General features: G+C 44.9%; 1 protein-coding gene across 1 annotated transcript; it reads left to right on the forward strand.

Annotated features, from left to right (window-relative positions):
- Window positions 1-5545: 5545 nt before the first annotated feature.
- LOC100384111 (uncharacterized) lies at window positions 5546-8110 on the forward strand. Its single transcript, NM_001176700.2, has one exon. It carries the CDS (start codon window positions 5592-5594, stop codon window positions 8013-8015), a length of 2424 nt encoding a protein of 807 aa, NP_001170171.1. The 5' UTR covers window positions 5546-5591; the 3' UTR covers window positions 8016-8110.
- Window positions 8111-25429: the final 17319 nt, after the last annotated feature.

The raw sequence follows: 25429 nt of genomic DNA on the forward strand, positions 1-25429 counted from the left end.
TTTCAAGGTTGGGAAAGCCGATCCAACACTCTTTACTAAGACATGTGATGGTGATTTGTTTGTGTGCCAAATTTATGTCGATGACATAATATTTGGTTCTACTAACCAAAAGTCTTGTGAAGAGTTTAGCAGGGTAATGACGCAGAAATTCGAGATGTCGATGATGGGCGAGTTGAACTACTTCCTTGGGTTCCAAGTGAAGCAACTCAAGGACGGCACCTTCATCTCCCAAACGAAGTACACGCAAGATCTGCTAAAGCGGTTTGGGATGAAGGACGCCAAGCCCGCGAAGACTCCGATGGGGACCGACGGACACACCGACCTCAACAAAGGAGGTAAGTCCGTTGATCAAAAAGCATACCGGTCAATGATAGGGTCTTTACTGTATTTATGTGCTAGTAGACCGGATATTATGCTTAGCGTATGCATGTGTGCTAGATTTCAATCCGATCCTAAGGAGTGTCACTTAGTGGCGGTGAAGCGAATTCTAAGATATTTGATTGCTACGCCTTGCTTCGGGCTCTGGTATCCAAAAGGGTCTACCTTTGACTTGGTTGGATACTCAGATTCCGACTATGCTGGATGTAAGGTCGATAGGAAGAGTACATCAGGGACGTGCCAATTCTTAGGAAGGTCCCTGGTGTCATGGAACTCTAAGAAACAAACCTCCGTTGCCCTATCCACCGCTGAGGCCGAGTATGTTGCCGCAGGACAGTGTTGCGCACAACTACTTTGGATGAGGCAAACCCTCCGGGACTTTGGCTACAATCTGAGCAAAATCCCACTCCTATGTGATAATGAGAGTGCTATCCGCATGGCGGAAAATCCTGTTGAACACAGCCGCACAAAGCACATAGACATCCGGCATCACTTTTTGAGAGACCACCAGCAAAAGGGAGATATCGAAGTGTTTCATGTTAGCACCGAGAACCAGCTAGCCGATATCTTTACCAAGCCTCTAGATGAGAAGACCTTTTGCAGGCTGCGTAGTGAGCTAAATGTCTTAGATTCGCGGAACTTGGATTGAAGTGCAGCATCCATGTGTTTATGCCTTTGATCATGTTCCTTTTTGCATTTTGTTGTTTAGTATGGTGCTCAAGTTGTACAAACACTCCCCGGACCTCATAAGTCCTTGTGCAAGAGATGCACATTTTTAGGGGGAGATGTGTTACAACTTGACCCTTTGAGACTAACCATATGCTTGAGTTTGCTTGATTTAGTCTCGAAGGAGAATTGAAAGGGAAAAGGTGGACTTGGACCATGCAAGACTTCCACTGCACTCCGATGAAAAGAGTAACTCTTCCAAGTTCATCTTTATACTCTTATTGCCTATTTGCTCTTAGTTGAAGATTTTGGTGAGGCAATGGGATTAAAGGGCCAAGATTGATCCCGTTTTGGTGCTTGATGCCAAAGGGGGAGAAAATAAAGGCCAAAGCGATAAATGGATCAGCTACCACTTGAGAGATTTTGAAAACAGTAGAATAGAGTTTTTGGTTTGTCAAAACTCTTCTGTTGTCTCTCTTGTCAAAAGTTGGCCTCTTGTGGGGAGAAGTGTTGATTATGGGAAAAAGGAGGAGTTTTTGAAATCTTTCTTTTGGAATGACTCTCTTTATGCTTCAACATGTGTGTTTGACTTAGAGATAGAAATTTGAGTTTGATTTGCAAAAACAAACCAAGTGGTGGCAAAGGATGATCCATATATGCCAAAATTGAATCAAAATAAATTTGAGTTTTATTTGAAGTGATATTGCACTTGTTCTAGTTGCTTTATGTTGTGTTGGCATAAATCACCAAAAAGGGGGAGATTGAAAGGGAAATGTGCCCGTGGGCCATTTCTAAGTATTTTGGTGATTGAGTGCCAACACAAGTGCTTAAATGTGAATCTATACCCATAGGTGGACAAAGTACAAATCAAGAATTAAGGTATGTTTCTCAGACTTAGTACATTGTTTTATGGACTAATGTATTGTGTCTAAGTGCTGGAAACAGGAAAAATCCAATTGGAAATGTCTTGGCTCGAGCAGCCAAGAATCTGCTGAGTCTGGGAGCACCGGACAGTGTCCGGTGCGCCAGGCTGACTCGGCGTGAAGTGGCCGCTCTCGGGAATTCGCCGACAGCTTACGGCTAAAATTCACCGGACTGTCCGGTGTGCACCGGACTGTCCGGTGAGCCAACGGTCGGCCGGGCCAACGGTCGGCCGCGGAATCTGCGCGCGACACGTGGCCGGGCCAACGGTCGGAAGGGGGCACCGGACTGTCCGGTGTGCACTGGACTGTCCGGTGCGCCAACGGCTCCCAGATCTGCAACGGTCGGCTACGCCATTTTAGGAAGGAGATCGGGCACCGGACAGTGTCCGGTGTGCACCGGACTGTCCGGTGCGCCCGATGACAGAAGGCAAGATCAGCCTTCCAGAATTGCTCTCAACGGCTCCTAGCTGCCTTGGGGCTATAAAAGGGACCCCTAGGCGCATGGAGGAGTACACCAAGCAACCTTAGAGCATTCTTGATCATCCACACTCAGTCTTTGCGCATTCGTTTGTCATTCTCAGTGATTCGAGCTCCGTTCTAGTGAGAACTTTGAGACAGTCTTTTGAGCTCGACTCTTGGCCGTGTGTGTGCGCATTTTGCTGGGGATTTGTGTGTGTTGCTTCCCTCCCTTACTCCGCATTTCTTTGTGAATCTCAAGTGTAAGGGCGAGAGACTCCAAGTTGTGGAGATTCCTCGCAAACGGGATATTGAAAGGAAAAGCACAACACTGTGGTATTCAAGTTGATCATTGGATCACTTGAGAGGAGTTGAGTGCAACTCTCGTCCGTTGGGACGCCACAACGTGGAGTAGGCAAGTGTTGTACTTGGCCGAACCACGGGATAAACCACTGTGTCTTCTCTGTGTTGATCTTTTGTGGTATTGTGTTTTGTTGAGACTCATCTCTAGCCACTTGGCGATTATTGTGCTAACACTTAACAAGTTTTTGTGGCTATAAGTTTAAGTTTCACAGGATCACCTATTCACCCCCCTCTAGGTGCTCTCAATTGGTATCGGAGTCGTTCTCTTCAAGAAGGGACTAATCGCCCGAAGAGATGGATCCTAAGGGGAAGGGAATCATGATCAACGACAAGGAGGAGTCCTTCGTCAATGAGCCGAAGGATGACAAGCCTACTGACTCGTATTTATGAGTACTTCAATGAACACAAGCCATGCCAATCACAACGTACCATTAATTCTTTGATGCACCGATGGGAGACCATTCAGAAATGTGTGAATAAGTTTTGTGGTTGTATTGCACGGATTGAGCTACGACGTCAGAGTGGCACCACAATGCAGGATAAGGTACGTACTATGTTTTGAATATACGATTTGTTCCAACTTAATTAGTTTACTACCTCATACTATATCCCTTGGATGTTGGTTTGTGTAGGTTGCGGAGGCATGTGCCTTGTATAAATCTGAAGAAGAACAACAAAAGGCATTTCAATTCATGCATTGTTGGAACAAGTTGAGGACACAACCAAAATGGCTTGCTAAATTTGATGAGTTGGCTGCTGCTAAAACTTCGAACAAGCGACAGAAGAGTAGTCCTGATGGTGATGCTACTGCAAGGGTACCAAGTGAAATAGGAGTAGGTGAGGTCCAAGGCATAGAGGATGTTCAGTTGACAAGGCCTAATGGAAAGAAAAAAGCTAAAGCAGCACTGTTACAAGAGAAGAAGAAAAGTGTGACAACAACATTGGAAAATATGTGGGCACAAAAGAAAGACACTGATGTTGAGAAAGAGCTAAAAAAAGAGGAGAGGTTCAGTAAAGCCTTTGCACTTGAACAGGAGCGAGTTACCAATGAAAAAGAACTTGTCGAGGTGCGGAAAGAGGAGGTTCAATTGCAGAAACAAAGAGATGAAGAGCGAATTATGACTATGGATCTTAGTGCTATGCAAGAAGAGCAAAAGACATACTATATGTGGTTGCGGGCTCAAATAATGAGTCGGATATCTGAGCAAGTAAGTGATGATGATTGTATTAAATTTAGCTTTTGTGTATTTGTGCATATGTCTCATGGTTTTTGTGTATGCATCATTTGCAGGCTCTAGCACCTAGGGAGAACATGAACCTGTTCCGGGGAGGAGGGAATAATGTTTAGTCTGTCAGCTTGTAGTAGTGTTCCTGAGTATGTGATGTTGATTCTATTAAATGTACCATTTGTGCATTCGAAAAATATGTCCTACATATGTTACTAATATAGTTGTGTATGCATCATTTGCAGGGTCCATCAACTGGGGAGCACATGAACCTGTTCTAGGAACAAGGGAATAATGATCTTGTAGTTTTTATTCTAGTAGAGCTTTTAGCAGTGTTCTTGAGAGTCTTGTGTTGAATAATGAACTGAAATGAATGTCTCTAGTTTGTCATTAGAGTTTTTCAAAGTTTGTCATTACAATTTTTCAAAGTTTGTCTCTAGTAGAGCTTTTAGCAGTGTTCTTGAGAGTTTGTCATTATTGAGTACTTACTGATACAAAATGTCTGATACATGTGTGTGTTCGTGTCTACAAGTATCTGGTAAGTGTTCATGTTTTTTTGTGAAGTTGGTGATATCTGGAAGTTAGTAAAATTACGTTGAAGGCTATAGAACAATGTCTTAGCTTAGTATTCAGCCATACCTGTTTCCCAGATTTAGAATTCGGCCTTGACTGAAATAGCTTAAGTGAAAGGATTAAGTTTGTCAGTTGCTTCTTGTGGTTCAGCCATTAAGAGATGGTTTTATGCTTCATTCCATGAGAGTTGCAGACTTCAAAGCATATACTAAGGAGATTTCAACTATGAATCCCTGTAGTACTTCAATATTAAGTCACTGAAGTTTGTCAATGCACCTTGTAGTTTCAGATTCTGTGTCACTGCAATTTTCAGGTTATGTCACTGTAGTTTTCAGGTTCCGTGTCACTGAAGTTTGTCAATGCACCTTGTAGTTTCAGGTTCTGTGTCACTGCAATTTTCAGATTCTATCACAGTATCACTACAGTTTTCAGGTTGTATGCCACTGAAGTTTGTCAATACTCAATACACCTTGTAGTTTCTAATATAAGTAACAAAAGTAATTAACAGGTCTATTACGAAATAACATAAGATAGCGCCCAACTGCAGCTGCAGTTCTCCACGCTGGTGCAGAGAACGAAGTGCAGACAACAATATAGGTTGCCGTGGCCCAATACAGCTTTTCTTGGCCCATGTGATTCCTTTTAAAATTTTCAGGGCAAGTTTTTAGCATTCTGCTGTGGGTTAACATTTTTTTTGGGGGAGATTTTTTTGCAACAGCCTCCAATAAGAGGTTTTGGGGAAGAATTTTTTAGGGAACTTTTGGAGTTGCTCTGAGTATCAATTATAAACAGCTCGGCATCGACTACTGTATAATCCAAGTATCCAACTCTAAGGAATAATTTCCTATTTGATCCACCGTTGAATAAGAAACAACGTGCTTGGACTCTAGTAGTCAACGCCGAACACCCCGACGCCCGACTGGTTCCACGAAAGTGTCCACTGGTGGCGTGGCGAAACATTTCTGCTGCTCCCAAATCCCAGTCGATCCCAGAGGATGCCATCGCCATGGCTGCCGCATGGAGAATCACCGTCCTCCTCTTCTACGCGCTCACGTCCGAGTTACTGAAACGCTCGTTATCCTCCACCGTCTCTCCATCGCCAGCCGCCGCCGCCGAAGCCCAGGCGCTGCTGCGATGGAAGTCTAGCCTGCTACCGCCCAACTCCACCAGCAGCAGCAGCAGCTCCCCACTGTCCTCGTGGTTACCAGGGGCCGCGGGCTCCGTGTGCACGTCATGGGCCGGCGTCACGTGCGCCGACGGCGAGAACGGCCGCATCACCGGTGTCGCGCTCCAGGGCGCCGGGCTCGCCGGCACGCTCGAGGCCCTGAACCTCGCCGTGTTCCCGGCGCTCACAGCGCTCAACCTCAGCGGCAACCGCCTGGCCGGCGCCATCCCGACCACCATCTCGAAACTGACGTCCCTCGTCTCGCTCGACCTGTCCAGCAACCGCCTCACCGGCGGCATCCCGGCGGCGCTGGGGACGCTGCCGGCGTTGCGGGTCCTCGTTCTGCGCAACAACTCCCTCGGCGGTGCCATCCCGGCGTCTCTCGGCCGGCTGCACGCGCTGGAGCGGCTGGACCTCAGGGCCACGCGGCTGGCCTCCAGGCTGCCGCCGGAGATGGGGGGCATGGCGAGCCTCAGGTTCTTTGATCTCTCCGTCAACGAGCTCTCCGGTCAGCTGCCGTCGTCCTTCGCGGGGATGAGGAAGATGAGGGAGTTCTCCCTGTCAAGAAATCAGCTCTCCGGTGCGATCCCACCTGACATTTTCAGCAGCTGGCCGGACCTGACACTGCTCTACCTGCACTACAACTCCTTCACCGGAAGCATCCCTCTGGAGCTCGAAAAGGCCAAGAAGCTGCAGCTGCTGTCGCTTTTCTCCAACAACCTCACCGGCGTGATTCCGGCGCAGATCGGCGGCATGGCGAGCCTGCAGATGCTGCACTTGGGACAGAATTGTCTCACAGGACCGATCCCCTCTTCGGTAGGGAACCTGGCTCACCTTGTCATACTTGTTTTGTCCTTCAACGGCCTCACAGGCACGATCCCTGCTGAGATTGGATATCTGACGGCGCTCCAAGACCTTGACCTGAACAACAACCGGCTGGAAGGTGAGCTGCCTGAAACCCTGTCGTTGCTCAAAGATCTCTACGATCTTTCCTTGAACAGCAACAACTTCACCGGCGGTGTCCCCAACTTCCGTAGTAGCAAGCTGACCACTGTTCAATTGGACGGTAACAATTTCTCGGGAGGCTTCCCCCTGTCATTTTGCCTGTTGACATCATTGGAGGTCTTGGATCTATCGAGCAACCAACTTTCCGGTCAGCTCCCTACCTGCATATGGGACTTGCAAGACCTCGTGTTCATGGATCTGTCCAGCAATACTCTTTCAGGGGATGTACTGGCTTCATCCACAAACTCCAGTTTGTCGTTGGAATCTTTGCATCTGTCAAATAACAGATTCTCAGGAGAGTTTCCACCTGTGATCAAGAACATGAAGATGCTAGTTGTCCTAGACCTTGGTGACAACTACTTCTCTGGTGAAATCCCATCGTGGGTAGGGTCAGGGTCACCATTTCTACGAATCCTCCGGTTGCGGTCCAACATGTTCAGTGGCAGTAGTATTCCCTTGGAGCTACTACAGCTCTCCCACCTCCGATTTCTGGACCTGGCTAGCAACAATTTGCAGGGACCAATACCACATGGTCTCGCTAGCTTAACGTCCATGGGGGTGCAGCCACAGACTGAATTCGACATCAGATCGGGAGTCCATCACCAGATCTTAAACCTAGAAGCAGACTTCTCTTATGCCGATCGAGTTGACGTGAGCTGGAAGACACACACTTATGAATTTCAAGGAGCGATTGCGCTGATGACCGGTATAGACTTGTCAGGCAATTCTATCGGTGGTGAAATTCCAACCGAGATAACAAACCTTCAAGGCCTTCGGTTTCTGAACTTATCAAGAAATAATCTCTCTGGTACTATTCCAGCTAACGTTGGAGATTTAAAACTACTCGAGTCCCTTGACCTCTCATGGAATGAACTGTCTGGTCTCATTCCTTCAGGCATCTCAGAACTCACGTCTCTTAGTTCACTGAATCTCTCTAACAATATGCTCTCAGGTGAGATACCAACTGGTAATCAACTCCAAACGCTAGCCGATCCTTCAATTTACAGCAACAACTATGGTCTTTGTGGCTTTCCGTTGAGTATATCATGTCCCAACAGTTCAGGTGTACAAGTATTGGACAGGAGTAATAAAGAAATTGAAGGTGTGTATGTCTACTACTCGATTATTGCCGGAGTTGTATGTGGAGTATGGTTGTGGTTTGGATCATTAGTTTCCATTCCTCTATGGAGAACTTCGTTTTTCTGTGTTGTTGATATCATTTATATAAAGCTTAAGGCCCTTTGGATCGGTTCATTTTAAAGGAAATCGGGCTCTACTTAATAAAGTAGGCTATTTGGCTTCAAATTTGACATTCCACTATTTTTAAAGTTTAGATATAAGACTACCTTAAATTCATAGAGTGGAGGATAGAAATTGATTTCATGTATCGACATGTTGTATTTCTACTTTGCGACTTATCCTCCTATAATAGAAATGTAGCATATAATATATCTTTCATATGAGTAAAAGTTATATAAAATATATTCCGCATAAAATCATATTAGGGCCCGTTTGTTTTCCTTCATTTTGAGTAATTGGAATTTAACTAATGAAGTGGGCTATTTTTTTAGAATGTGACATTCCACAACTATTGAGGGTGATAATTAGGGGTACCTAGATTATCCCTATGAAAGACAGCACTCAAGATTGGTAAAGACATAATCCCCGAGGGGAAGCAGCCGAGGTACCTCCTAACCCGAGGCCTCTCTCTGAGAGTCTCCCACCTCATGCAAAACTCTGTCTCGCCCCAAATCACAACCGCTCCGTCCGTCTCGCCCGAGCTGATCCCAGGCAGATAAAGACAAAGGCGCCTGAAAACAGGTGGGAACACTCGCATTTTGTAACACCCCGTCCAATCCCTGGACCAGCGGTACTTACTCTTGGCAGCTCTCTAGGATCATATATCGTCCCCACAGACCAACACGAGTCTTTTGTGCGCACTTTGTCCTCACTCATGCGCACCCGAGAAAACTTCTCGGTCGGTCACCCATCCCAAATTACTCCAAGCCAAGCACGCTTAACTTGGAGGTTCTTTCGAGATAGGCTTCCGAAAAAGAAGATGCACCTTGTTGATATGATTACTCTATTAATTCTATTAAGCCTTGGGCCAGGATATCCCATCCCAGGGGCCAGGATATCAAAATCCACCCCCTTAGAAGACCGACGTCCTCGTCGGTCAACCCCAATCCAGAAACCTCCCATCTTGGCCACGTCTGTATGTCTAGTGTCGTCATATGCCATGCCATGTGACCACTCCGGGCCCACATGCACCATGCGCCATATACCCGAACCCCCTAGCCCACACACGCCCGTGAAACCTCGAGGGTCGGCTCTGATACCACTTGTAACACCCCGTCCAATCCCTGGACTAGCGGTACTTACTCCTGGCAGCTCTCTAGGATCATATATCGTCCCCACAGACCAACACGAGTCTTTTGTGCGCACTTTGTCCTCACTCATGCGCACCCGAGAAAACTTCTCGGTCGATCACCCATCCCAAATTGCTCCAAGCCAAGCACACTTAACTTGGAGGTTCTTTCGAGATAGGCTTCCGAAAAAGAAGATGCACCTTGTTGATATGATTACTCTATTAATTCTATTAAGCCTTGGGCCAGGATATCCCATCCCAGGGGCCAGGATATCACACATTTAATGCGCATACCTTCCCCACGCCGCGGCAGCAGAAGCACAATGGCTAACAAGACATCGGTCAAACCTGGGCGCAACAGCATGATTACACCCCCCCCCCCCCCCGCTACAGTACGCGCATGCCGCCTGCCATCCCCCGATGGGACATCTAATACGACGGGTGAAGCAGACTGGCCCTCGGGCGCAAACTTCTGCCTCGCCCGACGCAGAGTTCAGCCTCGGATGATTTCTCTACCTCGCCCGAGCTTGGCCTCGGCTACCTGCTCCATCGCGAATCCCGCGGGTGGCCACTCCGCCAGCTGGGGCACACGTCAAAGGATGGCTCAACTAACGCCTCAGGAAGACTTTCCGACTCGCTCGAGCAGGGCTCTAACCTCGATAAACACAACAAGGAATCACGATGTCACTCCACATAGGGACGCTGACGCACCCCGTAAGCAGGCTTTAACCATACCCCGGCGTTGTTACAACAAGTACGCTATGGGCAACCCCTCCCATGAGGGCTCAGGCGTACGTGAAAGGGAAATATGCTTACACCTTTTCCTAAATGATTTTGGTGGTTGAATTGCCCAACACAAATAATTGGACTAACTAGTTTGCTCTAGATTATAAGTTTTACAGGTGCCAAAGGTTCAACACAAACCTATATGAAGTCCAAGAAAGGGTTCAAATAAATAGAGCAAAAGACAACCGAAAGGCAACCCTGGTCTGGCGCACCGGCAGTGTCCGGTGCACCAGGGAGCTCAACTCCAAACTTGCCACCTTTGGGAATTCAGGGAGGCCGCTCCGCTATAATTCACCGGACTGTCCTGTGTAGCACCGGACTGTCCAGTGTGCCAAGCGGAGCAACGGCTACAAGCGCCAACGGTCGTCTGCAAGCTACAGTGAACAGTGAACAATGCCGCCTGCGCGCGCAGAGTTAGAGCAGGCATCAGATGGCACACCGGACAGTGAACAGGACCTGTCCGGTGCACCACCGGACTGTCCGGTGACCCCGTTGTCAGAAGCTCCAACGGTCGGAACCCAACGGCCTAGTGACGTGGCTGGCGCACCGGACAGTGTCCGGTGGCGCATCGGACTGTCCGGTGCGCCATACGATAGAAGCCTTCACCAACGACCATATTGGTGGTTGGGGCTATAAATACCCCCCAACCACCACACTTCAATGATCCAAGTTTTTAGCCATCAAATCTCACACAAGAGCTCTAGACTTCATTCCAAGACACAAACAAAGAGATCAAATCCTCTCCCAAGTCTGGAATCACTCCAAACAAATTAGTGACTAGAGAGAGAAACTTTTGTGTTTTTTTGAGCTCTTGTGCTTGGATCGCTTTTCTTCTTCCTCTTTTCTTGTTCTCAAGATCATTGTAATCAAAGCAAGAGACACCAAGTTGTGGTGGTCCTTGTAGTGGACTAAGTGTCCCATTTGAGAAGAGAAGCTCACTCGGTCTAAGTGACCGTTTGAGGGAGGGAAAGGGTTGAAAGAGACCCGGTCTTTGTGACCACCTCAACGGGGAGTAGGTTTGCAAAAACCGAACCTCGGTAAAACAAATCACCGTGTCATCCGCTCTTATTTGCTTGTGATTTGTTTTCGCCCTCTCTTTCGGACTCGTTTATATTTCTAACGCTAACCCCGGCTTGTAGTTGTGCTTAAACTTTATAAATTTCAGATTTGCCTATTCACCCCCCCTCTAGGTGACTTTCAATTGATATCAAAGCCCGATACTTCATTAGAGCCTAACCGCTCGAAGTGATGTCGGGAGATCACGCCAAGAAGGAGATGGTGATCGGCGAGAAGCCCACCACAAGCCACGGGAAGGCTCCATCGGGGGAGTCCAGCAACAAAATGAAGGGATCCCCTTCACACACCAAGTCGCATCAAAGCGGCGAGAAGAAAAAGAAAATGAAGAAGGTGGTGTACTACGAGACCGATTCTTCATCACCTTCTACATCCGGCTCCGACGCGCCATCCGTCACTTCTAAGCGCCATGAGCGCAAGAAGTTTAGTAAGATTCCCCTACGCTATCCTCGCATTACTAAACATACTCCTTTACCTTCCGTCCCATTAGGCAAACCATCGGTTTTTGAGGGTGAAGATTATTCTATGTGGAATGCTAGAATGAAAGGTCATCTAACCTCACTCCACAAAAGCATATGGGAAGTTGTTGAGTATGGAGCGCAGGTACCACAGGTGGGGGATAAGGACTATGACTCGGATGAGGCCGACCAAATACGGCACCTTAACTCCCAAGCAACAACTATACTCCTCGCCTCTTTAAGTCGAGAGGAGTATAACAAAGTGCATGGGTTAGAGTCCGCCAAAGATATTTGGGACGTGCTCAAAACCGCGCACGAAGGAGACGAGGTGACAAGGATCACCAAGAGGGAAACGATCGAGGGGGAGCTCGGTCGCTTCATGCTTCACCAAGGAGAGGAGCCACAAGCTATGTACAACCGGCTCAAGACATTGGTGAACCAAGTGTGCAACCTCGGGAGCACCAAATGGGATGACCATGAAATGGTAAAGGTTATTCTAAGATCACTTGTATTTCTTAATCCTACTCAAGTTCAATTAATTCGCGGTGATCCTAGATATAAACTATTGTCTCCCGAGGAAGTAATAGGAAAATTTGTGAGCTTTGAATTGATTATCAAAGGCTCCAAGAAAATCATCGAGCAAGGTGTCTCCTCCACACCCGAGATGCAACCCGTCGCATTCAAGGCGACGGAGGAGAAGAAAGAAGAGTCTACATCAAGTAGACTCCCCATCGATGCCTCCAAGCTCGACAACGAGGAGATGGCGCTCATCATCAAGAGCTTTTGCCAAATCCTCAAGCAAAGGAAGGGGAAAGACTACAAACCCCGTTCCAAGAAGGTTTGCTACAAGTGTGGTATGCCCGGTCACTTTATAGCAAAATGTCCTATTTCTAGTGACAGGGGCGATGACAAGAGAGGGAAGAAGAAGGAGAAGAAGAGGTACTACAAGAAGAAGGGCGACGATGCCCATGTTTGCCGGGAGTGGGACTCCGACGAGAGCTCCACCGACTCCTCCTCCGACGAGGACGCCGCCAACATCGCCGTCAACAAGGGTCTGAAAGCTCTCTTGTGAGTTTTGGTGTTTGGATGACAACTCAATTAAAGGACTAACAAGTGTACTAAGTGTTGAACAGATGCTTAAAGTAAAGCCTACAGGGTTCAACACAAGTGAACAAATGTGATGGTCCAAGAACTGGATTATGGATACATAATGGACATCACAAGTAAGATGGACATTGCAAAAGTGAGACTCGGGTGCGTAGCTCGGAGACAACTGATCAAGCCAAGGATGGAGGCAAGAAGAGCTTCGAGGTACCAAGTGCACGGGAGAAGGTCAAGGAGGCTGAGGAACCCAAAGCCAAGGGTGAAGAAGAAGGCTTGCAAAGTCAAGGGTGATCGAGTTGAGAACAGCTACGACACATCAAGGATCACTACATAAGAACGTGACTTACAACCAATGAGGTAACAGCTACAGTTATGTGGTGTAAGTCATAAGGCTCAAGAACAAGCTCTAAGAAGGAGATCAAGGTCACTAGAAGGAGAACAAGTGTCAAAACCAGAACTGGAAGCAGCCTAAAAGAGCTAAGTTCACCTTGATCTTTAGTTTGGGTTGTTCCTATGTTTGGAGATGTTCTATGTGACCTTTACAGGATGTTGGAGCCAAGTAATGTCAATCTAGATCAAGACAAGCCGACTTGATGATTTATGAGTCCAACATCAAAGCTCAAGCATGTGGAATGCTATAGATTTAATGATTAAGAGAAGGTATGTTTCTATACTTAGTACATTGGTTTTATGGACTAATATACTTGTCTAAGTGTTAGAAACAGAAAGAAGAAGAAAAGAAGAGAGGTGCAAAGGGCTTGGCTATGTACAGCCAAAGCAGCTCAGTCTGGCACACCGGACTGTCCGGTGGTGCACCGGACAGTGTCCGGTGGTGCACCGGACAGTGTCCGGTGCGCCAGGCTGAACTCTGGCGAACTGGCCGCTCTCGGGAATTCACCGGCGACGTACGGCTATAATTCACCGGACTGTCCGGTGTGCACCGGACTGTCCGGTGAGCCAACGGTCGGCCGGGCCAACGGTCGGCCGCGCGATCTGCGCGGGACACGTGGCCGAATCAACGGCTAGATGGAGGCACCGGACTGTCCGGTGTGCACCGGACATGTCCGGTGCGCCAACGGCTCCAAGACTGCCAACGGTCGGCTTCGCCATAGAAGGAAAGAAATCGGGCACCGGACAATGTCCGGTGTGCACCGGACTGTCCGGTGCGCCACCCGACAGAAAGAAAGTATTGCCTTCCAAATGGGATTCCAACGGCCCCTAGGCCCCTTGTGCCTATAAAAGGGACCCCTAGGCGCCTCAAGCAATATATAAGTGCAGCCAACAAGTGTAGACTTTACTGGAATCAATTCTCGCTCTCCCTCTTGTGTGTAACTCTATAGTTTGTGTAGAAGGCACAACTATAAGCCTTTAGAGAGAGGAGTGGTGCTGCTAAGAGCTAGAGCAAGGTCTTGAGCGTATCGTTACTCTGCCGGGGTGCTGCCAAGAAGTTTGTAAGCAGCCGCGGTTCTGTTGTAACCCCACTCAATAGTGAAAGGCTCTATCTGTCATACTGACAGATCTGAGCAAACAGAGGAAGGAGTTGAAATAGACTCCAAGCCCAGGTGTGGCTAACTCCAACGAGGACTAGGCAAGCATTTCAGGCTTGGCCGAACCTCGGGATAAATCCTTGCGTTTGTGTGCTCTGTTTTGTATTGTACCCTGACTCTCTGTCTCACTCGTCTTTATATCTGCACTTCAATACTTATCTGTGGTATAAGCTTTATTTGAAGTGCAGGACATTTTTGAGACAGGATCTCTGATTCCGCTGCAACCTACTCGAAGAGTCTTCTCACTCCACTGCGTACTAAGTCTTCGAGTAGAGTAAGAATTTAAGTTTTAAAGTAATAAGTTTTATTCGCCTATTCAACCCCCCCTCTAGGCGACATCCAGATCCTGTTCCCGGGTCAAAGGGAACTTTCAATTGGTATCAAAGCTAGGCCTCTCCAGTGTGGGCTTAGCCGTCCGGAGATAACGATGTCGTCACAAGAGGTAACTGTAGAACTTCTTTTAGGCGATGGCTCTAATTACAAATCTTGGTCTGTCTCTATTTATAATGCTTTCATGAGTGTTGATTCTGATTTGAGACAGATCTTTAGTAGAAGTATTTTTCCATCTGATATTAGTAAAAATCCCTCTAATGATGAACTAAGATGTTTTTCTCTAAATCACCGTGCTTGCAGCATCTTAGTTGATTCTCTTTCTAGAGGTGCTTATTTTGCCATCATGAGTAGTGATAATGATTTAATTATTGATGCTCATGATTTATGGGATAGAATTAAAGTAAAATATTGTGTGGCAAATTGTACTACTTCTACTCCCTATATTACTTGTGATACTAACCATTCAAAGGGAGAAGAACAAGAACGATGGCACCCAAACGATGAATCCACCTCACCGACAGGTTTGTCTTCCACTAGTTATAAATGTCTTATTGCTAACAATGATAGTGGAGACGAAAGCGATGATGAGGAGGAATATGAGGATGATAGCGAGGATGAGTCTTCATCACCACAAGGTACATTTTCCTGTATTGCTTCCACTAATAATAATGACAGGGAAAATGAGACCGGTGATGTGGAAGAAGAGGAGATTCGCCAGTTCCACACCCATCTCAACAAAGAAGACAAAGTGCTCTTGGTTAAGTTGTTGAGGAGGAACAAGGAACAAGGCGAGACGCTTCTCAGGCTAGAGGAGACTCTCATCAAAACCAACGACAGCCTGGAAAAGATGACCAAAGAACATGAGGAGCTAAAGTGCTCTCATGATAATTTGGTCCAACGGTATGAGTCTATTTTATTTGAGCAAAGAAATAATCATGATGTATTATCTGATGTTGCTCAACTTAAAACTGAGAATTCTATGCTTAAGAGTCAAGTAGAAATGATAAATTTAGAAAAACTTGCTCTAAGTGAAAAATATGATATGCTATCTTATTCTCATAATGAATTAGTTGATGACCATATCATGCTTAATGTTGCTCATGAGGTTGTAATTTCAAACTTAAATTCATGTGAACCTCATTCTCGCACGTGTGCGCATTTGAATTGTATATCATCATGTGCTAACCCCTGTTGCTCAAAAGAAAGCCAATCATTGATTGAGCAACAAGTTTTAGGGTCACAAAAGAAATTCTGTGGGAATAAGAAGCAACAACAACTGAGGAGAAGACGCTTAGCTCAACTCTCTCAAGATATCCACGAGCGCGTGGTGAAGAAGCTTGAGAAAGGAAAAACTGCAGCAAGTGTTAAGCTCAATAAGAAGAATGTTCCCAAAGCTATAAATGAAGAAATCAACATGAACGAGGAAAAAGGTAAAAATTCAATTAGTCATGTTGTTTGTACTAATCATCTCTCCATGTCCTTCAAGCACAAAAAGGGAAGAGGAAAAAGGAGGTGTTTCAAATGCAAGGAGATAGGCCACCTCATCGCATCCTGTCCGTACAAAGACAAGGATGAAGGGACAAGAAGTTGCTTTGGATGCAACAATAAGGACCACTTTATCACTTCATGTCCGGTCATGAAGAATCAAGGTTGTGCATCCTCCAAGATGACCCTCTCCAAGGAAAATGACAAACAACAAGCGTCATGTCAGGTTGAGCGACGCTTCTGCTACAAGTGTGGTGAGCAGGGTCATATATCAAAGGTATGTTATAAAGGTAAGATTCCTAAAGAAGTGAATGTGTGTCAATCTCATTCGCTTAGGAGACCCAAATCATACACTTGTGCTAGATCTATAATGAGATCACCTAGAACTAGCACAACTGCTATTTGGGTACCAAAGGCCCTTTTAGATGAACGTTATGGACCCATCTCGAGATGGGTACCAAACTGTGCTAACTAGACCATGCAGGTGCCTTGAGATGGACTGGAGACCATGGGAGAGCTTAAGACGGTTATCTAAAACTCTATGCTTAAGCTGTTAATTGTTTTGGTGTTTATTGTCCCAAGGTTGAATTATTGTGAGACACTAATCCCATGTTCATCTCAAGTAAAATAAGGTGTATAGGTCCTTAATCATTATTGGTGAATCAAGTAAAAGGACTTTGATGAGAATCTACAGCTAGCTCTCCAAAGGACGGTACCCCGTGTATTTTAAGTACATAATTGCAATTTAGTATTGCTCTTAAGTTGGCTTGTTGTGCTACCTGTCTTTGGAGTAGTTATGCTTTATGATTGCCTGTGTTAAATGAATCATAATGATGTTTGCTTAATCATGACTGGTGCTATATAGGATATATCTTTTGAATCATTCATGGGTAGCTATTTCATTTGTTATATCCACAACGATTAACTCCCTTGGTGTATATGGATAAACCTGTAACTTTTTTTTGCAAGTCATGCTATGTGCAATTATGACATTTTGTTTAGTCCATGTTCACATGATTACCCTAGTTTAGTATTGTGTGAATTTCAAATCCATGAGCTATGAGGTGCGTGAGCAAAAGGAGCCCTGAATTGGTGATAACAAGTGCTCTCATAAAGGCAAATGTATGGAAAATGGAGCTATACAATTTCATTAAATATTCTTGAAATTCCATTCATTGTGATCATAGCTATGTTCTTGTCTTTCAATTGGTAATATCTTGGTTTAGGTAATTTATGCCTTTAAAATGTTGTTTCTTTTGTGCACCTAAGAAACCTTCTTAATCATGACATGCTTAGATATTTCGCTTTATATACATGATTGTGTTGATCTTCAATTGGTATATGCAATGATAGTTAAATATGAAGCATGTACAGGTTGAGTAAATGTTAGACTTCCTTGAGTATTGAATTGGCTTAGGTGCCACTGAGGCATGCATTGTTGAATTTAGTCAACCTTTCATTTAGCCTTAAATTGGTGTTAAGTGGTTTTACAATTGATATTCAAATTGGCATCCTTGTGTGATGAAAGTGATAGAGTATGCCTTGACCAAGGTATGTTGTGATCCCCTCTAGTTCTGAGGAAGCTAGAATGTGCAAAGTGCAAGTCATTCAAATACTTGATGCACAACTTGAGGGGGAGCACACATAACTTGTGTCCTTTGAGACTAACTGTTTCTTGAGCGATCATGTATAGTCTCTAGGTGGAAAAGAGAAGATAAGCAAGAAATGGAGCAATCTGGACTTGGGTACCTCTGTAAGTCAAGAAATTGGTATCTCAAGTTGTGAGTAAGTGCATATCTTTAGATTGCTCATGCTCTATAATATCTGGTGATAATAGATGCTTAAATATCATGGAGCCATGATAATAAATGAACTTTGCAATTGGTATCTTTCAATTGGTAGCCGTAATAGTTCGCTTCAATTGACATCTTTTGATAATCATGAGAATAGAAGTTTCTTCTTGTGCCCAATACTATAACTTGTTCTAAGTTTGATGTCTTAGCAACAAGAAAAAGTAAGGATAAAGAATCAGGCACAAGTGTGAAGAAGCTCTTGAGAGATTAGATACTTTCAAGATGGGAAGTACACTACAACATGGTAAAGGTACAAAGGGAGTATTAATCTTTTTGCATATATGTATCTCGCCTAAATGTTGTTCGGGCATATGCTCAATAAGTACGGGGGAGTTTTGATAGTCGTTTTCCTCCTTAACACCCTGCTGTCTCTTGACATCATCATATGTTCTTGCTTGAGTATGTTTTTTTGGTGTTTGATGTCAAAGGGGGAGAATTTGTGTATTAAAGCTTATCTCAACCTTAGAGGAAAGCTTATCCTAATGGGTGATGTGTTAGTTTGAGCTTTGCCAAGTGTGATATTCATGTTTCTTGCAATGTTGCTCATATGGACTAGTGTTTCCGCTGCGATGAATTATTTGGCTTCTATAGTGTAATAGATAGTCATGTGGTTAATGGTGCTTTAAGATTGTCTTAGTGTCTTAGTTTAAATTGGTATTAGTTTGAATTGGTATCTTAATGATGAATAGTGGTAGGTTGATATTCCTATGATATATCCACTATTTTGAATGGGGTTTAACTCTGATTATGTGCATTTGTGTGTTATAGCATCATGGTTTGATTCTTGCCACAATGCATACTAAAAAGTGCTAAGGTGCAGAAATCTTTGATTTGCCTAAGTATGTGCAAATTGGCGTCTGAGGCCAAAATTATGTTTTTGAAGTAAGCACTTATTTAGGGGGAGCATTCTATAATCTTAGAATTAAAATTTGTGCTTCAAATCTTATTCTTATGTAAGCTTTAATTGTGTTGCCATCAATCACCAAAAAGGGGGAGATTGAAAGCTCTCTTGTGAGTTTTGGTGTTTGGATGACAACTCAATTAAAGGACTAACAAGTGTACTAAGTGTTGAACAGGTGCTTAAAGTAAAGCCTACAGGGTTCAACACAAGTGAACAAATGTGATGGTCCAAGAACTGGATTATGGATACATAATGGACATCACAAGTAAGATGGACATTGCAAAAGTGAGACTCGGGTGCGTAGCTCGGAGACAACTGATCAAGCCAAGGACGGAGGCAAGAAGAGCTTCGAGGTACCAAGTGCACGGGAGAAGGTCAAGGAGGCTGAGGAACCCAAAGCCAAGGGTGAAGAAGAAGGCTTGCAAAGTCAAGGGTGATCGAGTTGAGAACAGCTACGACACATCAAGGATCACTACATAAGAACGTGACTTACAGCCAATGAGGTAACAGCTACAGTTATGTGGTGTAAGTCATAAGGCTCAAGAACAAGCTCTAAGAAGGAGATCAAGGTCACTAGAAGGAGAACAAGTGTCAAAACCAGAACTGGAAGCAGCCTAAAAGAGCTAAGTTCACCTTGATCTTTAGTTTGGGTTGTTCCTATGTTTGGAGATGTTCTATGTGACCTTTACAGGATGTTGGAGCCAAGTAATGTCAATCTAGATCAAGACAAGCCGACTTGATGATTTATGAGTCCAACATCAAAGCTCAAGCATGTGGAATGCTATAGATTTAATGATTAAGAGAAGGTATGTTTCTATACTTAGTACATTGGTTTTATGGACTAATATACTTGTCTAAGTGTTAGAAACAGAAAGAAGAAGAAAAGAAGAGAGGTGCAAAGGGCTTGGCTATGTACAGCCAAAGCAGCTCAGTCTGGCACACCGGACTGTCCGGTGGTGCACCGAACAGTGTCCGGTGGTGCACCGGACAGTGTCCGGTGCGCCAGGCTGAACTCTGGCGAACTGGCCGCTCTCGGGAATTCACCGGCGACGTACGACTATAATTCACCGGACTGTCCGGTGTGCACCGGACTGTCCGATGAGCCAACGGTCGGCCGGGCCAACGGTCGGCCGCGCGATCTGCGCGGGACACGTGGCCGAATCAACGGCTAGATGGAGGCACCGGACTGTCCGGTGTGCACCGGACATGTCCGGTGCGCCAACGGCTCCAAGACTGCCAACGGTCGGCTTCGCCATAGAAGGAAAGAAATCGGGCACCGGACAATGTCCGGTGTGCACCGGACTGTCCGGTGCGCCACCCGACAGAAAGAAAGTATTGCCTTCCAAATGGGATTCCAACGGCCCCTAGGCCCCTTGTGCCTATAAAAGGGACCCCTAGGCGCCTCAAGCAATATATAAGTGCAGCCAACAAGTGTAGACTTTACTAGAATCAATTCTCGCTCTCCCTCTTGTGTGTAACTCTATAGTTTGTGTAGAAGGCACAGCTATAAGCCTTTAGAGAGAGGAGTGGTGCTGCTAAGAGCTAGAGCAAGGTCTTGAGCATATCGTTACTCTGCCGGGGTGCTGCCAAGAAGTTTGTAAGCAGCCGCGGTTCTGTTGTAACCCCACTCAATAGTGAAAGGCTCTATCTGTCATACTGACAGATCTGAGCAAACGGAGGAAGGAGTTGAAATAGACTCCAAGCCCAGGTGTGGCTAACTCCAACGAGGACTAGGCAAGCATTTCAGGCTTGGCCGAACCTCGGGATAAATCCTTGCGTCTGTGTGCTCTGTTTTGTATTGTACCCTGACTCTCTGTCTCACTCGTCTTTATATCTGCACTTCAATACTTATCTGTGGTATAAGCTTTATTTGAAGTGCAGGACATTTTTGAGACAGGATCTCTGATTCCGCTGCAACCTACTCGAAGAGTCTTCTCACTCCACTGCGTACTAAGTCTTCGAGTAGAGTAAGAATTTAAGTTTTAAAGTAATAAGTTTTATTCGCCTATTCAACCCCCCTCTAGGCGACATCCAGATCCTGTTCCCGGGTCAAAGGGAACTTTCAGGGTCTCCTCTTCCCCAACGTCGGCCACAAGTGCCTCATGGCAAAGGACGACAAGAAGAAGGTAAAATCTAGATCCTCCACTAAGTACGCAACTTCTAGTGATGAGGAAAATTCTAGTGATGATGAGGAGAACTTGCTCACCCTTTTTGCCAACTTAAACATGCAACAAAAGGAAAAACTAAATGAATTGATTAGTGCCATTCATGAGAAGGATGAACTCTTGGATAGCCAAGAGGACTTCCTTATTAAAGAAAATAAGAAGCATGTTAAAGTTAAAAATGCTTATGCTCAAGAAGTAGAAAAATGTGAAAAATTAACTAGTGAGCTAAGTTCTTGCCATGATACTATTGCCAACCTTAGGAATGAGAATGCTAAATTAATTGCTAAGGTTGAAAGTTCAAATGTTTGTGATGATTCAATCGTTAATCTTAAAAATGATAATGCTAATTTGATTGCTAAGATTGACAAGTTGAATGCATCACTCTCTAGCCTTAAAATTGAAAATGAAAAATTAATTGCTAAGGCTAAAGATCTAAATGTTTGCAATGTTTCTATTTCCAATCTTAAGAATAAAAATGCTATTTTACATGCTAAGATTGATGAATTAAATGCATGCAAACCCTCTACATCTACCGTTGAGCATGTTACTATTTGTACTAGATGTAGAGGTATTAATGTTGATGCTATTCATGATCACCTAGCTTTAATTAAACAACAAAATGATCACATAGCTCAACTTAGTGCCAAAATTAATGAGCATGACTTAGAAAATGAAAAATTTAAATTTGCTAAAAGCATGCTCTATAGTGGGAGACGCCCAGGAATTAAGGATGGCATTGGCTTCCAACAGGGAGACAATGTCAAGATTAATGCCCCTAAAAGATTGTCTAACTTTGTTAAGGGTAAGGCTCCCATGGCTCAAGATAACGAGGGTTACATTTTAGACCCTGCCGGTTATCCCGAGCATAAAATTAGGAGAATTCATTCTAGAAAGTCTCACTCTGGCTCTCATCATGCTTTTATGTATAAGAGTGAGACATCTAGTTCTAGGCAATCCACTCATGCTAAATTGCCTAAAAAGAAATCTCCTATAGCATCAAATGAACCTAATATTTCATTTAAGACTTTTGATGCTTCTTATGTGCTCACTAACAAATCCGGCAAAGTAGTTGCCAAATATGTTGAGGCCAAACACAAGGGATCAAAGACTTGTGTTTGGGTTCCCAAGGTGCTTGTTTCTAATGTGAAAGGAACCAAGACCGTTTGGGTACCTAAGAACAAGGCCTAAACTTGTTTTGTAGGTTTATGCATCCGGGGGCTCAAGTTGGATCATTGATAGCGGATGCACAAACCACATGACTGGGGAGAAAAGGATGTTCTCCTCCTACAAGAAAAACCATGATCTCCAAAGAGTTATCACATTCGGGGATGGAAATCAAGGCATGGTCAAAAGACTTGGTAAAATTACTATATCACCTGACCATTCCATTTCCAATGTTTTTCTTGTAGATTCTTTAGATTACAACTTGCTTTCTGTCTCTCAATTATGCAAAATGGGTTACAACTGCCTTTTTACGGATATAGGTGTTATTGTCTTTAGAAGAAGTGATGATTCAGTAGCATTTAAGGGAGTGTTAGAGGGTCAGCTATACTTAGTTGATTTTAATAGAGCTGAACTCGACACTTGCTTAATTGCTAAGACTAACATGGGTTGGTGAAAGTCGCCTAGAGGGGGGGTGAATAGGGCGAAACTGAAATTCTCAAAAATAATCACAACTACAAGCCGGGTTAGCGTTAGAAATATAAACGAGTCCGCGAGAGGGCTTAAAAACAAATCGCAAGCGAGTAAAGCGGTGAGACACAAGGATTTGTTTTACCGAGGTTCGGTTCTTGCAAACCTACTCCCCGTTGAGGAGGCCACAAAGGTCGGGTCTTTTTCAACCCCTTCCCTCTCTCAAACGGTCCCACGGACCGAGTGCGCTTTCTCTTCTCAAATCAACCGGGGACAAAACTTCCCCGCAAGGACCACCACACAATTGGTGTCTCTTGCCTCGGTTACAAGTGAGCTTTGATCACAAGAAAGAATGAGAAAGAAGAAAGCGATCCAAGCGCAAGAGCTCAAAAGAACACGGCAAATCTCTCTCACTTTTGTGGAATTGGGAGAGGATTTGATCACTTGGGTGTGTCTTGTATTGAATGCCTAGCTCTTGTAAGTGGTTGGAAGGTTGAAAACTTGGATGACTTGAATGTGGGGTGGTTGGGGGTATTTATAGCCCCAACCACCAAACTAGCCGTTTGGTGGGGCTGTCTGTCGCATGGTGCACCGGACAGTCCGGTGCACACCGGACATGTCCGGTGCGCCAGCCACGTCACCAAAGCCGTTGGGTTCCGACCGTTGGAGCTCTGTCTTCTGGGCCCGCCTAGATGTCCGATGGCGCACCGGACATGTACTGTAGAGTGTCCGGTGCGCCAGTATGGGCGTGCCTGACTTCTGCGCGCGCTGGCGCGCATTCAATGCGCTGCAGGTAGTCGTTGGCGCCGAAGTATCCGTTGCTTCGATGTCACACCAGACAGTCCGGTGTGCACCGGACATGTCCGGTGAATTATAGCGGACTAGCCGTTGCGAATTCCCGAAGCTGGCGAGTTCCAGAGCCGCTCTTCCTTGGAGCACCGGACACTGTCCGGTGTACACCGGACAGTCCGGTGAATTATAGCGGAGCGCCTCTGGTTTTTCCCGAAGGTGACGAGTTTGACTTGGAGTCCTCTGGTGCACCGGACACTGTCCGGTGGCACACCGGACAGTCCGGTGCGCCAGACCAGAGGTGCCTTCGGTTGTCCCTTTGCTCTTTTGTTGAACCCAATACTTGGTCTTTTTATTGGCTAAGTGTGAACCTTTGACACCTATATAACTTATACACTAGAGCAAACTAGTTAGTCCAATTATTTGTGTTGGACAATTCAACCACCAAAATCAATTAGGAAAATAGGTGTAAGCCTAATTCCCTTTCAATCTCCCCCTTTTTGGTGATTGATGCCAACACAAACCAAAGCAAATATAGAAGTGCATAATTGAACTAGTTTGCATAATGTAAGTGCAAAGGTTGCTTGGAATTGAGCCAATATGAATATTTATAAGATATGCATGGATTGTTTCTTCATTTTTAACATTTTGGACCACGCTTGCACCACATGTTTTGTTTTTGCAAATTCTTTTGTAAATCCTTTTCAAAGTTCTTTTGCAAATAGTCAAAGGTAAATGAATAAGATTTTGCAAAGCATCTTCAAGATTTGAAATTTTCTCCCCCTGTTTCAAATGCTTTTCCTTTGACTAAACAAAACTCCCCCTTAATGAAATCCTCCTCTTAGCGTTCAAGAGGGTTTTGATATTAATTTTGAAGAGGTTATACCAATTTGAAATTATATCACAAGTAAGATACCAATTTGAAAATACTCTTTGAAAATCTAAAATTTTAGAAATTGGTGGTGGTGCGGTCCTTTTGCTTTGGGCTCATACTCTCTCCCCCTTTGGCATGAATCGCCAAAAACGGAATTATTAGAGCCCTTGAATTACTTTCTCCCCCTTTGGTCATAAATAAATGAGTGAAGATTATACCAAAGATGAAGTCCTTTTGCTTTGAACTCTCCCCCAAAAGATGGAGAGTTGCTCGGAGTGACGGCCAAGGATGAGTTACGGAGTGGAAGCCTTTGTCTTTGCCGAAGACTCCAATTTCCTTTCAATATACCTATGACTTGGTTTGAAATTCACTTGAAAGCACATTAGTCATAGCACATGAAAGAGACATGATCAAAGGTATATAGAAGGAGCTATGTGTGCAATTCAACAAAAGAAGTTCCTAGAATCAAGAATATTTAGCTCATGCCTAAGTTTGTTAAAAGTTTGTTCATCAAGAGGCTTGGTAAAGATATCGGCTAATTGATCTTTAGTATTAATGTAAGAAATCTCGATATCTCCATTTTGTTGGTGGTCCCTTAAAAAGTGATACCGAATGGCTATGTGTTTAGTGCGGCTATGCTCAACGGGATTATCCGCCATGCGGATTGCACTCTCATTATCACATAGAAGAGGAACTTTGGTTAATTTGTAACTGTAGTCCCTAAGGGTTTGCCTCATCCAAAGTAGTTGCGCGCAACAATGGCCTGCGGCAATGTACTCGGCTTCGGCGGTAGAAAGAGCTACGGAATTTTGCTTCTTTGAAGCCCAAGACACCAAGGATCTTCCCAAGAACTGGCAAGTCCCCGATGTGCTCTTTCTATTGATCTTACACCCCGCCCAATCGGCATCCGAATAACCAATCAAATCAAATGTGGATCCCCTAGGATACCAAAGCCCAAACTTAGGAGTATAAACCAAATATCTCAAGATTCGTTTTACGGCCGTAAGGTGAGCTTCCTTAGGGTCGGCTTGGAATCTTGCACACATGCATACGGAAAGCATAATATACGGTCGAGATGCACATAAATATAGTAAAGAACCTATCATCGACCGATATACCTTTTGATCGACGGATTTACCTCCTTCGTCGAGGTCGAGATGCCCATTGGTTCCCATGGGTGTCTTGATGGGTTTGGCATCCTTCATTCCAAACTTGGTTAGAATATCTTGAGTATACTTTGTTTAGCTTAGGAAGGTGCCCTCTTGGAGTTGCTTCACTTGAAATCCTAAGAAATACTTCAACTCC

This window comes from Zea mays, chromosome 5, assembly GCF_902167145.1.
Source record: "Zea mays cultivar B73 chromosome 5, Zm-B73-REFERENCE-NAM-5.0, whole genome shotgun sequence".
NCBI lineage: Eukaryota > Viridiplantae > Streptophyta > Magnoliopsida > Poales > Poaceae > Zea > Zea mays.